Source organism: Cucurbita pepo, chromosome LG03 (genome assembly GCF_002806865.2).
Source record: "Cucurbita pepo subsp. pepo cultivar mu-cu-16 chromosome LG03, ASM280686v2, whole genome shotgun sequence".
NCBI classification, from domain to species: domain Eukaryota; kingdom Viridiplantae; phylum Streptophyta; class Magnoliopsida; order Cucurbitales; family Cucurbitaceae; genus Cucurbita; species Cucurbita pepo.
The window spans coordinates 10,322,730-10,335,348 of NC_036640.1; the positions used below are offsets into that span (position 1 = coordinate 10,322,730).

General features: G+C 36.1%; 2 protein-coding genes across 5 annotated transcripts; both read left to right on the forward strand.

The window, feature by feature from the left end:
* The first annotated feature begins 5,929 nt into the window (after positions 1 to 5,929).
* Positions 5,930 to 9,276, forward strand: LOC111789838 (protein ENHANCED DISEASE RESISTANCE 2-like). Of its 4 annotated transcripts, XM_023670545.1 has the most exons (3): positions 5,930 to 6,325; positions 6,425 to 6,909; positions 8,345 to 9,276. In XM_023670545.1, the coding sequence occupies exon 3, from the start codon at positions 8,353 to 8,355 to the stop codon at positions 9,127 to 9,129; it is 777 nt and encodes a 258-aa protein (XP_023526313.1). In that variant the 5' UTR covers positions 5,930 to 6,325; positions 6,425 to 6,909; positions 8,345 to 8,352; the 3' UTR covers positions 9,130 to 9,276. The 4 variants fall into 4 exon arrangements, with proteins under 4 accessions (XP_023526313.1, XP_023526314.1, XP_023526310.1 ...); XM_023670546.1 differs by lacking the exon at positions 6,425 to 6,909 and having other exon boundaries at positions 5,930 to 6,203; XM_023670542.1 differs by lacking the exon at positions 6,425 to 6,909 and having other exon boundaries at positions 5,931 to 6,325.
* A 135-nt stretch (positions 9,277 to 9,411) lies between these two features.
* On the forward strand, positions 9,412 to 12,357 carry LOC111789837 (protein STRICTOSIDINE SYNTHASE-LIKE 13). Its single transcript, XM_023670541.1, has 4 exons — positions 9,412 to 10,363; positions 10,582 to 10,866; positions 10,959 to 11,126; positions 11,757 to 12,357. Exons 1-4 carry the CDS (start codon positions 9,996 to 9,998, stop codon positions 12,181 to 12,183), a joined length of 1,248 nt encoding a protein of 415 aa, XP_023526309.1. The 5' UTR covers positions 9,412 to 9,995; the 3' UTR covers positions 12,184 to 12,357.
* Positions 12,358 to 12,619: the final 262 nt, after the last annotated feature.

Sequence of the window (12,619 nt, forward strand, 5' to 3'; positions counted from 1 at the left end):
TGTTGTCACAATGTTATGAGGCAAATTTAGTAAGGAAAAATAATTACATATTTGTTTGCTAACAATGAAGATAACAAGATGTGATGGGGTTTGTCGAAATGCAAAAGGACCACGACATGCTACTAAGAGATCAACACGAAAACAATGAAGTGTTGTTAAGTTGTCTTGTTTCTTTTTCCCAACATGATTGGTCTTTATTACACAAAACGTGTGTGTGTGTGTGGTGTGGTGTGTGTGTTCAAAGCTTTTGACTAAGTGATGATTTCCTTCTTCTACTTGACTTTCAAATTATCAAAATAGTCTTACAATTAAGTTTGACTTTTGATTGTTGTCACCTTTTACTTATCAGTATTTAATTGTTAGGTTTGTGAGATCTCACATAGGTTAGAGAGAGGAACGAAACATTACTTATTTGAGTGTGAAAACCACTTCTAGTAGACATGTTTTAAAATCGTGAGGCTGATGGTAATAAATAACGAGCCAAAGTTGCAGTGGGTTTGCACTATTACAAATGGTATCGGAGTCAGACACCAAGGATGCTGGCCCTAAGGGGATAAATTGTGAGATCTCACATCTGTTGGAGAGAAGAACGAAGCATTCCTTATAAGGGTGTAGAAACCTCTCCCTAGTAGATGCGTTTTAAAACCGTGAGGCTGATGGCGTTACGTAACAGGCCAAAACGGACAATATCTGCAGTGGGTTTGCGCTGTTACAAATGATATCGAAGTTAGACACCAAGGATGCTGACCCCAAGGGGATAGATTGTGAGATCTCACATCTGTTGGAGAGAAGAACGAAGCATTCCTTATAAGGGTGTAGAAACCTCTCCCTAGTAGATGCGTTTTAAAACCGTGAGGCTGATGGCGTTACGTAACAGGCCAAAACGGACAATATCTGCAGTGGGTTTGCGCTGTTACAAATGATATCGAAGTTAGACACCAAGGATGCTGACCCCAAGGGGATAAATTGTGAGATCTCACATCTGTTGGAGAGAAGAACGAAGCATTCCTTATAAGGGTGTAGAAACCTCTCCCTAGTAGATGCGTTTTAAAACCGTGAGGCTGATGGCGTTACGTAACAGGCCAAAACGGACAATATCTGCAGTGGGTTTGCGCTGTTACAAATGATATCGAAGTTAGACACCAAGGATGCTGACCCCAAGGGGATAGATTGTGAGATCTCACATCTGTTGGAGAGAAGAACGAAGCATTCCTTATAAGGGTGTAGAAACCTCTCCCTAGTAGATGCGTTTTAAAACCGTGAGGCTGATGGCGTTACGTAACAGGCCAAAACGGACAATATCTGCAGTGGGTTTGCGCTGTTACAAATGATATCGAAGTTAGACACCAAGGATGCTGACCCCAAGGGGATAGATTGTGAGATCTCACATCTGTTGGAGAGAAGAACGAAGCATTCCTTATAAGGGTGTAGAAACCTCTCCCTAGTAGACACATTTTAAGACCGTGAGGCTGACGGCGATACGTAACAAACAAAAACGGACAATATCTGCAATGGGTTTGGACTGTTATGAATGGTATCAGAGCCAGACAATGGGCGGTAACCCAGCGAAGACGCTAAGTGTCATGGTCATGCTTGGGCCCTAAGGGGGTGGATTGTGAGATCCCATGTCGGTTGAAGAGAGGAACAAAACATTCCTTATAAGGGTGTGGAAACTTCTCCCTAGTAAACGCATTTTAAAACCATGAGATTGACGACGATACGTAACGTGCTAAAGCGAACAATATCTACTAGCAGTAGGTTTATGCTATTACAGGATTATAAATTTGTCTAGAATTAAAAAACGTAAAAACTTAAAGAAATTACTTTTTTACGTTCACCGATATGAAGATGTAGAGTATTGTCGGACGACTTACGGTTAGAATAGATGTATAATATCTTAACCCGATCTATCCTTCAATTGATAGTTTGATAGTTCATTTATTTCATTTTAGTCTTTATTTTTTATGTTGTTTATGTTTTCACCCTACGTAAGTAGGAGAGTGGACGGTAGATTGAAAATTACAAAATTAAAACGTGAGAAGGGATTTTATTTAAAAGTTGCAAAGGAGCCCAAAAGTTTCACATTAATTACAGGAGGACCCCATATTTTTATAGAATTTATGAGCCGGGGACGTAACTTTTCCCCCCTTTTTAACATTTGTGAAATGATTTACCACGTGGACTTTTTTTTTTTTTTCATTAATTTAAAAGGTTCTTATGTGTCGAAGTCTGACCAAATAAAATGGACAGAATTCGGACCAACAACATTACGTACTAATATGTAGCAGTACACGTGTCTATGACGTGGCATTTTCATTTATGGGATATTTATTCAATTTAAATTTTTTTAATCTAATCCTTTATATTTTAATTATTGATATTTAAAATTATATGAATTAATATTTAAAGATGACTAAAGTCTCGTTCAAATGTCTTTGCCACTGAATATCAAAATCTTTAAACCGTGGTTGTCTAACGGTAGAAGATCTTTAAGGAATGAATAGATAGATGAAACGATAGTCTTCACACCTCTACGATTGCCTCTCTAACCGTTGCAAAGACTTTTTCCTTAGACAAATGTCTTAGTGTAAGATCCCACATCGGTTGGAGAGGAGAACGAAGCATTCCTTATAAGAGTGTGAAAAAATCTCCTTAACAGACGCGTTTTATAACCGTAAGACTTAAAATCAGACAATATATGTTAGCAGTGAACTTGAGCTGTTACAAATGGTATCAGAGCTAAACACCAAGTGGTGTGTCAACGAAGACGCTAAGCCTCCAAGAGGGGTGGATTGTGAGATCTCAGAGAAGAATCAAACATTTCTTATAAGAGTAGTGTGGAAATCTCTTCCTAGTAGATACGTTTTAAAACGGTGAGACAGACGACGACACGTATCCAGCTAAAATAGACTATATTTGTTAACAACCATATTTTTAAATAGAATCAAATCGAGCAATTTATGATACATTAAGAAAAGAAAAAACATGTTGTTATAAAACATTATCTACAATCGCCCATTTTATGAAGTCCGTTTTCCATTAGCAAGCTTGACGAAGAACAATAACTTATAATCTAAGAAGTCTTACTTGTTTTTTTGTTTGAAAATTTTGACATTTTTAATGATGTTTTGTGGGTAACAAATACTATTGTTGTTTATGTTCCATACGAGAGTTTGATGTTTTTGTCAGTTTGACTTTATAAAAACACTGTTACGCTGGAGGCTTCACTCTTTCTTCTCTCCATTTTTCATACCCTTTCACACCAATTTTCTCTCTCCTCACCATTCCGCTGCCTATGGGTTCAGATTGTTCGGATCATTTTTTAGATTTTTATTTTAATAAAAATAAAATGTTAGTTCGTAAAATATTTGTGTACTTATTTTTAAACATTTAATTAAGATTTGCAACTCAATTTTAATATATATTTTAAATTAAATAAGTTAGTTTTACGACAATCCCAAAATTAATTTAATTTACAGAACTTTTATTAATTTAAATACAATTCAATCTAAATAAATTTATAATTTAAATTAAGTTGTACGTATTGAATTGAATTGAATTGATCAGATTTTTTGGATCGTTGGTTTTTTTTTGAATAATTCTAACATATCGAGCAATTTGAAAATCTCATTCTCGTCTCTGTAGTTAGTCAATTTCATTTATGTTATTTATTTATTTATTTATTTTTGACTTGTTACTTTTTTTTACAAATTTCTTCATAGTTTTACTCTCTTATTTACATTTATGTTTTGTAAAATTGATATTAATATTTAATTTATTTAGTAATTATTTATTTTTTGGTTTTTTGAAATAAAATATCTTTATTAGATAACATGTACCAATAAAATTAAAGAGTATTTTTATTAATTTAGTATATATATATATATATATATATCATGGCCTCATAACTTTAGCCAAGCCCAAATGTAGCCCAATAGCTCGACCCAATTCGAAAAAAAAAAAATCCATTATTTTTAAATTTGGATCCTAAATTTGGTCATATTTTACGTTTTGGTTTCGGGATATACATTCCTAAACCGAACTTGAAATCATCGTCAACGTGTATTCTCTCGAGTTCATCTCTATTCTATTGGTTAAAACTAAACAGAACCTGAATATTCGTGTAAGGAATTATCTTCAACGTGCATTACTCTAAGTTAGTTCATCTCTTAATTTTGGAGGGAAACTGTTAGTACTTTGTTTAAAAAATACTTTTAATTTTGAAAAGTTTAATTAATATCATTCTTTTCTAATGTCATGTTTAGAAAATACCCATGAAATTTTAAAACAGTATTAACCACTTTTACCTTTATGAAAAAATTTAAAAAATTTATATCGTTAATATATATAGACAAAAACCGTCTATCAACACCTCATAGATTATCTCTTCTTAACGTTATTTTGGAAAGTTCACGAGTATTTTTTAAATATGGTATTTTTTAAAAATTTTAAAATATTTTTTTAAGAGTTAAAAAAGGTAATTTTAAAATTATTTTAAAAGTTTAATAATATTTTTAGAGTTCACATAAAAACTATTTATATTTTTTTTAATTAATTTTTTTTTTTACTTTTTAAAACACATTTTATCTAAAAATTGGTGATATTGATTGTTCTTTTAAATTTTAAATTACAAATATAAACATTTTATGTGAAAATAGTTTTTAAAAGTGAATATCTTAAATTACATATATTATTACGTATGTTACCAATCATAAAATAATACTTTTATTTATATTAAATTTTGTTGAATAATTATTTATTTTCTCGCAATTTTTTTTAAATATCTTTAATTAAAAAAACTCCATTTATATCGATATATTAATTAACATCGTCCTGAAATTAATATTTGGAATTATTTCTCAACTAGACACGTGGAAATGTCGAGACTTCAACATGACAAAGCAATCGGTGAGCTTTCAAACTCTAATTTATTAGTCGGTGATGTTGGATGATGAAAGTCCCACGTCTGCTAATTTAGGGAATGATCATGGGTTTATAATCCAGGAATATTCTCTCTATTGGTTTGAAGGCCTATTTGGTGAGCCCAAACCAAAGTCATGAGAGCTTATACTCAAAGTGGACAATATCATAGCATTGTAGAGAATCGTATTTATCTAACATGGTATCAGAGTCATATCCTAAACTTAGTCGTGCTATAGATTGGTAAATCCTCAAATATCGAACAAAGGACTTCAAACGAAAAAGAGTGTATTTATCGAACATGGCATCAGAGTCATACCCTAAACTTAGTCTTGCTATAAATTGGTAAATTCTCAAATATCGAACAAATGACTCCAAACAAAAAGGAGTATATTATCGAACATGGTATCAGAGCCATATCCTAAACTTAGTCATGCTATAGATTGGTAAATTCTCAAATATAGAACAAAGGACTCCAAAAGAAAAGGAGTCGAGCCTCGATTAAGGGGAGGTGTTGGATGATGAAAGTTCCCTAATTTAGGGAACGATTATGGGTTTACAAGGGGAAGCCCAAAAGGTGTCGAGCCGATTTAGTGGAGAGGTTGGATGATGAAAGTACTCTAATTTAGGGAATGATCATGGGTTTATAAGGGGAAGCCCAAAGCAAAACTATGAGAGCTTATGCTGCTGAAAGTGGACAATATCATAACATTGTGGAGAGTCGTATTTATCTAACAGGTGATATATGTCTTTACCATTTATTATACTCGAGTTGACAAACAGGTGAGAGAGCTAGCCGTCCTAAACTAGAATAGCTCAAACCTTCAAACTTTAAACGTTCTTTACCATTTATTATATTCGAATTGACGAATAGGTGAGAGAGCTAACCGTCCTAAACTAGTATAGCTCAAACCTTCAAACTTTAAACGTGGACGATATATATGTTAACCAATTGAATTATGATACGTCAGTAGACATTCAATTCATCAACCGCCATTAGTAAACCAACTGCTATCCATAAAAGTTATGTCATTAATGCTTGTGGCCGTTTGAGTTTTTCATCTTCAGCAGAGCCTTCAATGGCCGCAACAGTTCTTGAGATGCGCTCTTTATTGTGCAGCGGCTAACTTCCACCAAAATCCTAAGCACGAATCTACCCAACGCTCTGAAAGTGAAGAAACAACACTATTCTCAGATTCGGCCATTTCTTCTTCAATCTTCCAGCATTTCAATGAAAACAACGTGTGGAGATTTCGAGAAGATTGAACTTATAAAGAAAGAAGGTAGAATTTCAATTCTCTTCCAAGATTAGGGTTTCCAGAGCATCGATCCATTGCTGGAATTTCTGCTCTGCGGCTCGCGATTGAGGTTTTTTTCTCCTGTTTCTTCGATTGCGTGTTCTTAGGTATGAGTTTGCTTCGATTTGTTTGAGATTGTGGAAGGTTTTACTTGCATTTCTTAATATGAAACTGAGTGGATATTGATTGATTTGATTGTTTTGTAGTGATTGAGTTTTCAACTGATCGAACTTTGGATTCATTGTGTAGATTATGAACTGAATTGAGTTAGAAGTAAGAATGACCATTAACTGCCTGAATGCATGAACAGAAATTGCTGATTCTTGGTCTACTTATGACTCTGTTCTTGTTCATGTTGGGTCAAATTTTCTACTGAATGTAAAGCTTTTGGTGATTCGAAAGTTCACTTGAGGCATGATTGAGTTTTCGACTGATCGAACTTCGGATTCATTGTGTAGATTATGAACTGAATTGAGTTAGAAGTAAGAATGACCATTAACTGCCTGAATGCATGAACAGAAATTGCTGATTCTTGGTCTACTTATGACTCTGTTCTTGTTCATGTTGGGTCAAATTTTCTACTGAATGTAAAGCTTTTGGTGATTCGAAAGTTCACTTGAGGCATGATTGAGTTTTCGACTGATCGAACTTCGGATTCATTGTGTAGATTATGAACTGAATTGAGTTAGAAGTAAGAATGACCATTAACTGCCTGAATGCATGAACAGAAATTGCTGATTCTTGGTCTACTTATGACTCTGTTCTTGTTCATGTTGGGTCAAATTTTCTACTGAATGTAAAGCTTTTGGTGATTCGAAAGGTCACTTGAGGCATGATTGAGTTTTCTGTTTCTGAAATTAGCAAAGATGTTAAGACATCATGAGCCATCAGATCAATTGGGGATTTTAGTTTTCCAGTATCATTCGCTTGTTCATGGCAATTCTGTGTTATTTTTCACTCCACTACTGAGATCAATTGACAAAGAAATCTGGCAGTGTTAAGATACAAATCTTCCTCGTATTGATTATTCAAGTCTCCGCTTACTCTACATGCATAATTATGTCGTTCTGCAGATCAGACTAGAAACATAGGGTGGGTGGGAGTTAAAGGTTTTACTAGAGACCAGGTTGAGGCTCTTGCGTTCTTGTAAATTAGGTGGGAGCTGAGGGATTAATGCCGTCTAGAACTCTTCCTTTGCGCATATATATTGGATGGAACTGTTAGCTACTGTCCTAAGTTGTGCCATTCTTTCATCATAGTGAATTCTCCTCCTTTGTCTTCTCAACAAAAGTACTATTTGCATACATTCTTGGCTAAGTTGCAGAAAACAACTTTGAGCCTTGTCTTTGATTTAAAAAATAAACATGTTCTTTCAAAAGTTACAATGGTATCATTGTCTTTTCATAAACATGTCGAACTATTTTTAGACTAGAAAATCTGTGAGTGTTAGATTGAAGGTGAGACTAGGAAAGGTGTGGGGTAGCCTAGAAACGGTAAGATTCCACAACGCGGTTCGGGAGGAGAACGAAGCATTGTTTATAAGGGTGCGAAAACCTCTCTCACGCGTTTTAAAACTTTGAGGGTAAATCCGAAAGGGAAAGTCCAAAGAAGACAATATCTTGCTAGCGGTGGGCTTGGACTGTTCTAAATTTTATGAGAGTCAGATACCGGGAGATGTGCTAGTAAGGATGTTGGGCCTCAAAAGGGGTGGATTGGGGGGTCTCACTTCGATTGGAGAAGGGAACGAGTGCCAGCGAGGACGCTAGGCCCCAAAAGGGGGTGAATTGTGAGATCTCACATCGGTCGGGGAGGAGAACGAAACATTCTTTATAAGGCTGTGGAAACCTCTCCCTTAGAGGCGTTTTAAAACCTTGAGGGAGAAACGAAAAGAGAAAGCCCAAAGAGGACAATATCTGGTAGCGTGGAATGTTACATAAACGAAATTGAGACCCAAGCGCCTTCATACTATTTTTTTTTATCCCAATTTTCATCGGATATTTTTGACATGGTTACAAGAAGTCGATGCTAGTTTTGTAATTCAGCCTAAATTGTTTGCTCTTTTTTAGATCCTTTTGTACTTCTCTGATTTTGACAGTTAAAATATACATATATGTTATTGTTTACAGGATGACTTATGGCTCCTTCTGGTGAAGATGAGCTTGAGTGGATTGAGAAAGTGAGATCAGGAGGGAATGTTCCACTTTATGGTGCAAATGGTAAGTATTCAAATTGTTGGGATTCTCCTCATGGAGACAAGTTCCTGGTGCGAGGACCCGAGTATTTCTCAACGAAGGCAAAAGTTCCTGCTGGCGAATCGATTCTAAAACCGCTCGGTTTCGACTGGATAAGAAGCTCTGCAAAGATCGGAGAGATCTTGAACCATCCAAACAACCGTATTCAGAAGGCGATTAACGATTCATTTCCTACAGGTCCTAGACCTTTCATCTGGGCATTTAATCTCCAACTTCCAAACAAACAGAACTACAATCTTGTTTCTTATTTCGTATCGACAGAGCCGATTGTCAAAGGCTCATTAATCGACCAGTTCCTGAAAGGCGACGACCACTTCAGAAACTCGAGGCTTAAACTGATTGCTGATATTGTCAAAGGCCCTTGGATTGTCAAAAAGGCTATTGGGAACCAAGCAGTCTGCGTGGTTGGGCGAGTTCTTTCATGTAAATACATCGTAAGGGACAACTTTTTCGAAGTCGACATCGACGTGGGATCGAATATCATGGCAAGGGCCATGTTTCATCTGGCGTTTGATTACTTCACAGCCTTGACAGCTGATATAGCCTTTTTCATTGAAGGGAAAACAAAATGTGAGCTTCCTGAAAGGCTTTTGGGGTGTTTTAGGTTCTCTGATCTGAACCCAGCTTCAGCCATGCCAATGGAGAGTGATGCTGGCTGAGGAAATCAATTCGCTAAGGTATTTCTAACACTCCCTCCATTATTAAAGCAATTGAATGTACAATAAACATTGCCCTGCAACCTGCAAGATTGAAAGGAAAATGGGGCTTAATTGTATCATTTAATACTTAATGTTCTGCTTCTTAAACGTCTTAATGTTTTAAAAGTAAAATAGATCATATGTATAGATATGATCTATTCTACGTTTAACACTGCTCATATTTTGTTCTCTTGTTTCTGGCTTCGCCAGTAAAAGAAAATGAATTGAAGAATTGATATTAAAATAATAGAAATTAGTAAAAGCTAGCCAAATTTTTAAAGGCTAAAAGTGTAACTAGTTTGATTTCGTTTCAACCCAATTATCCAATCCAAAACGTAGGAGATTTTAGAGTTGAATTTTTTAAAAACTTGGGCAGTTTCAAAATTTTGCTTCGACCTTACTTCTTGGATGGTTAGGAAGATTAAGATCATCCGGTATTGAAAAGAGTTAAAAGACATATGTGGTCGATTAAGAAGTTAGAAATGAAAGTCTCTTTTCCCATTTGTTGTTGAACGTAAAAGAATGGAAACACGAGTAGCATGAAAATCTAAGAAACAATGGAATGGAATGCTCTACCACCCAACCATAAGAAATAAGAAATTGAAACACATAAAACATACACATTTCAACCAAAAGTAACCTAATTTCAACCCTAAAAACCCTCCCACACAATTAGGGCCCTCTCCTCCAACCCTTCATAAATCACCAACTATTTCAACTCCTCCATTTCAGACTCCCAAACCCCTCTCTCTCTCTCTCTCTCTCTCTCTCTCTCTCTCTCTCTCTCTCTCTCTCTCTCCTCTTTCTCTCTCTACAATTAGTTCCAGATGGAGAAGAAAAGAGCCGTAAAGGAAGAGTCTTTCCTTCAGCACCCTGTCCTTTTTCTCCTTGTTCTGGGCTTGGGCTTTATACTAGTCGACCCTTTTAAAATGGGCCCAGTTGGAGGCCACGATTTCAGGCCCGTCAAGCATGACATTGCACCTTACAGCCAGGTAATGGGCCGTTGGCCCAAGGACAATCAAAGCCGTTTGGGCCTTGGAAATTTGGAATTTGAAGATCAGGTTTTTGGGCCTGAATCCTTGGAGTTTGATGCTTTGGGCCGTGGGCCTTACACTGGGCTTGCTGATGGCCGCATTGTTAGATGGATGGGTGAGGAAGTTGGATGGGAGACTTTTGCAATTGTCACAACAAAATGGTAATTATTCTTTTTTTTTTTTTTTTAATCATGTCCCTCGTGCGCGGTGCACCTATGATGCTACTTTGTGGGTCTGGTTGGTTCGTGGAACTCATCCAAGAGTCCACTAATCATTGTGGTTCTAGTCTAAGATCGTCGATTAAAATATTTCAAAACTCGAAAAATGCTATTAGGACAACGTTTTTGGTTAAATTTTGTTTGAATGGAATTGAAATTAGGTCAGAGAAGGAATGTGCACAAGGGGTTGATTCAACCACAGCCAAACAATGGAAGAATGAGAAGAAATGTGGAAGGCCACTTGGCCTAAGATTTGAGAAACAAACAGGCAATTTGTACATTGCTGATGCATATTATGGGCTTCTTATGGTTGGCCCTCAAGGTGGCATTGCCACTCCCTTGGCTACCCATGTTGATGGCACTCCCATTCTCTTTGCTAATGATCTTGATATCCATAACAATGGCTCCATCTTCTTCACTGACACTAGCAAGAGATATAATCGAGTGTGAGTACTCGATACCCATCGTTAAAAGTATTGATATAATCAAATTTATCGCTACCCATTAGCTTAAATGTCGTATTTTTTGTTTTGGGCAGTGATCATTTCTTCATCTTGTTGGAAGGAGAAGCTTCGGGTAGGCTTTTGAGATATGATCCTCCTACTAAAACAACTCATGTCGTGTTGAATGGCTTGGCCTTTCCGAATGGTGTGCAATTGTCTAAAGATCATAGCTTTCTTCTTTATACTGAAACTACTAATTGCAGGTATTTTGAATTATGTTTTCGTTCTTCTACTTCTAATCGTACCTCATTGTTTAGTCTCTATAATTTCAAAAAATCCACTTTGGTCATCCCTTTACTTTCAACGATCGTTCGTTTTAGTTTTCGAGCAATATTCTAACACGAATTCTATATTCAATAGAGACCCTTTAGAGCAAATCTATGAATGCATTTCAAAAACAAGTTATCAAGTATAGATTTGTCAAAAAAACGATCCTTTTTCGAAAGCATAGAGACCAAAACAGAAGTACAATGACTAATACAGAGACCAGATGTCATGAACCCTAAACTCTGAACAAAAACTGAGAGTACGAAACTACGATACAGTGTTTAGCTAAGAGTACAGGAATAGACATAGTATTTAGCTAAGAGTACGGTTCTAGATGTAGTATTTAGCTAAGAGTACGGGACAACAATATAGTGTTTAATTAAGAGTATGGTTCTAGATACAGTGTTTACCTGAGAGTACGGAACTATGACATAATGTTTAGCTGAGAGTACGAGACTACGATATAGTGTTTAGCTGAGAGTACGAGACTACAATATAGTGTTTAAACGAAACGAAACGAAACGTTACGGTAATATATTTTGATACGAACGTTATTGTGGATGCAGATTAATGAAGGTGTGGCTAGGGGGATCAAGAAATGGAGAAGTAGAGGTAGTAGCAAATCTTCCAGGGTTTCCAGACAATGTAAGAAGAAACGAAAGGAACGAGTATTGGGTAGCCATAGATTGCTGTAGAACAAAAGCACAAGAGATACTGACACACAATCCATGGATAAGGAGTATCTATTTCAGGCTGCCATTGAGAATGAGCTTGCTGGCCAGGCTTATGGGCATGAAAATGTACACTGTCATCTCTCTTTTTAGTGAAAATGGAGAGCTTTTAGAAGTTCTTGAGGATCAAAAGGGTGAAGTTATGAAGCTGATGAGTGAAGTTAGAGAAGTTCATGGGAAGCTTTGGATTGGAACTGTGGCTCATAACCATATTGCTACCTTGACTTACCCTTTACAAATTAACAACAACAACAATGCTTAATTTTATTTCTTCGTTTCGTTTCGTTTGGTGTTGTGAAATGTTCACGAACGTATAAGATCGTTGTTTTATGACGTTTGAATGATTGTTTAATTATATATACGTGAGTGAAATGACTGACCTGTTTTCATGTTAAGATTTTAGATCGGAAATTGAAATCATGAATTGACACGGTTTGATCTTAGTATTATTCTCTTGTATGGTCATATTACCTGTTTGTCTTGAATTGTTTTTGTAAGAACGTAAGCTATACCCGCGTACCTACGTGGGTCGATTTAGTGTTGTTTTGCCCTTACTTACGTGCTTCCTAAGAAAATTATTAGAAGGTCTCCCCTGTTGTACATTCTAAGACTGATCTGACATGATTCATATGTTAACATGTAGCGTTTGTTGACACTGTTTGGTCTTAGTGTTCTCTTGTATGGTCATGTTACCTGTT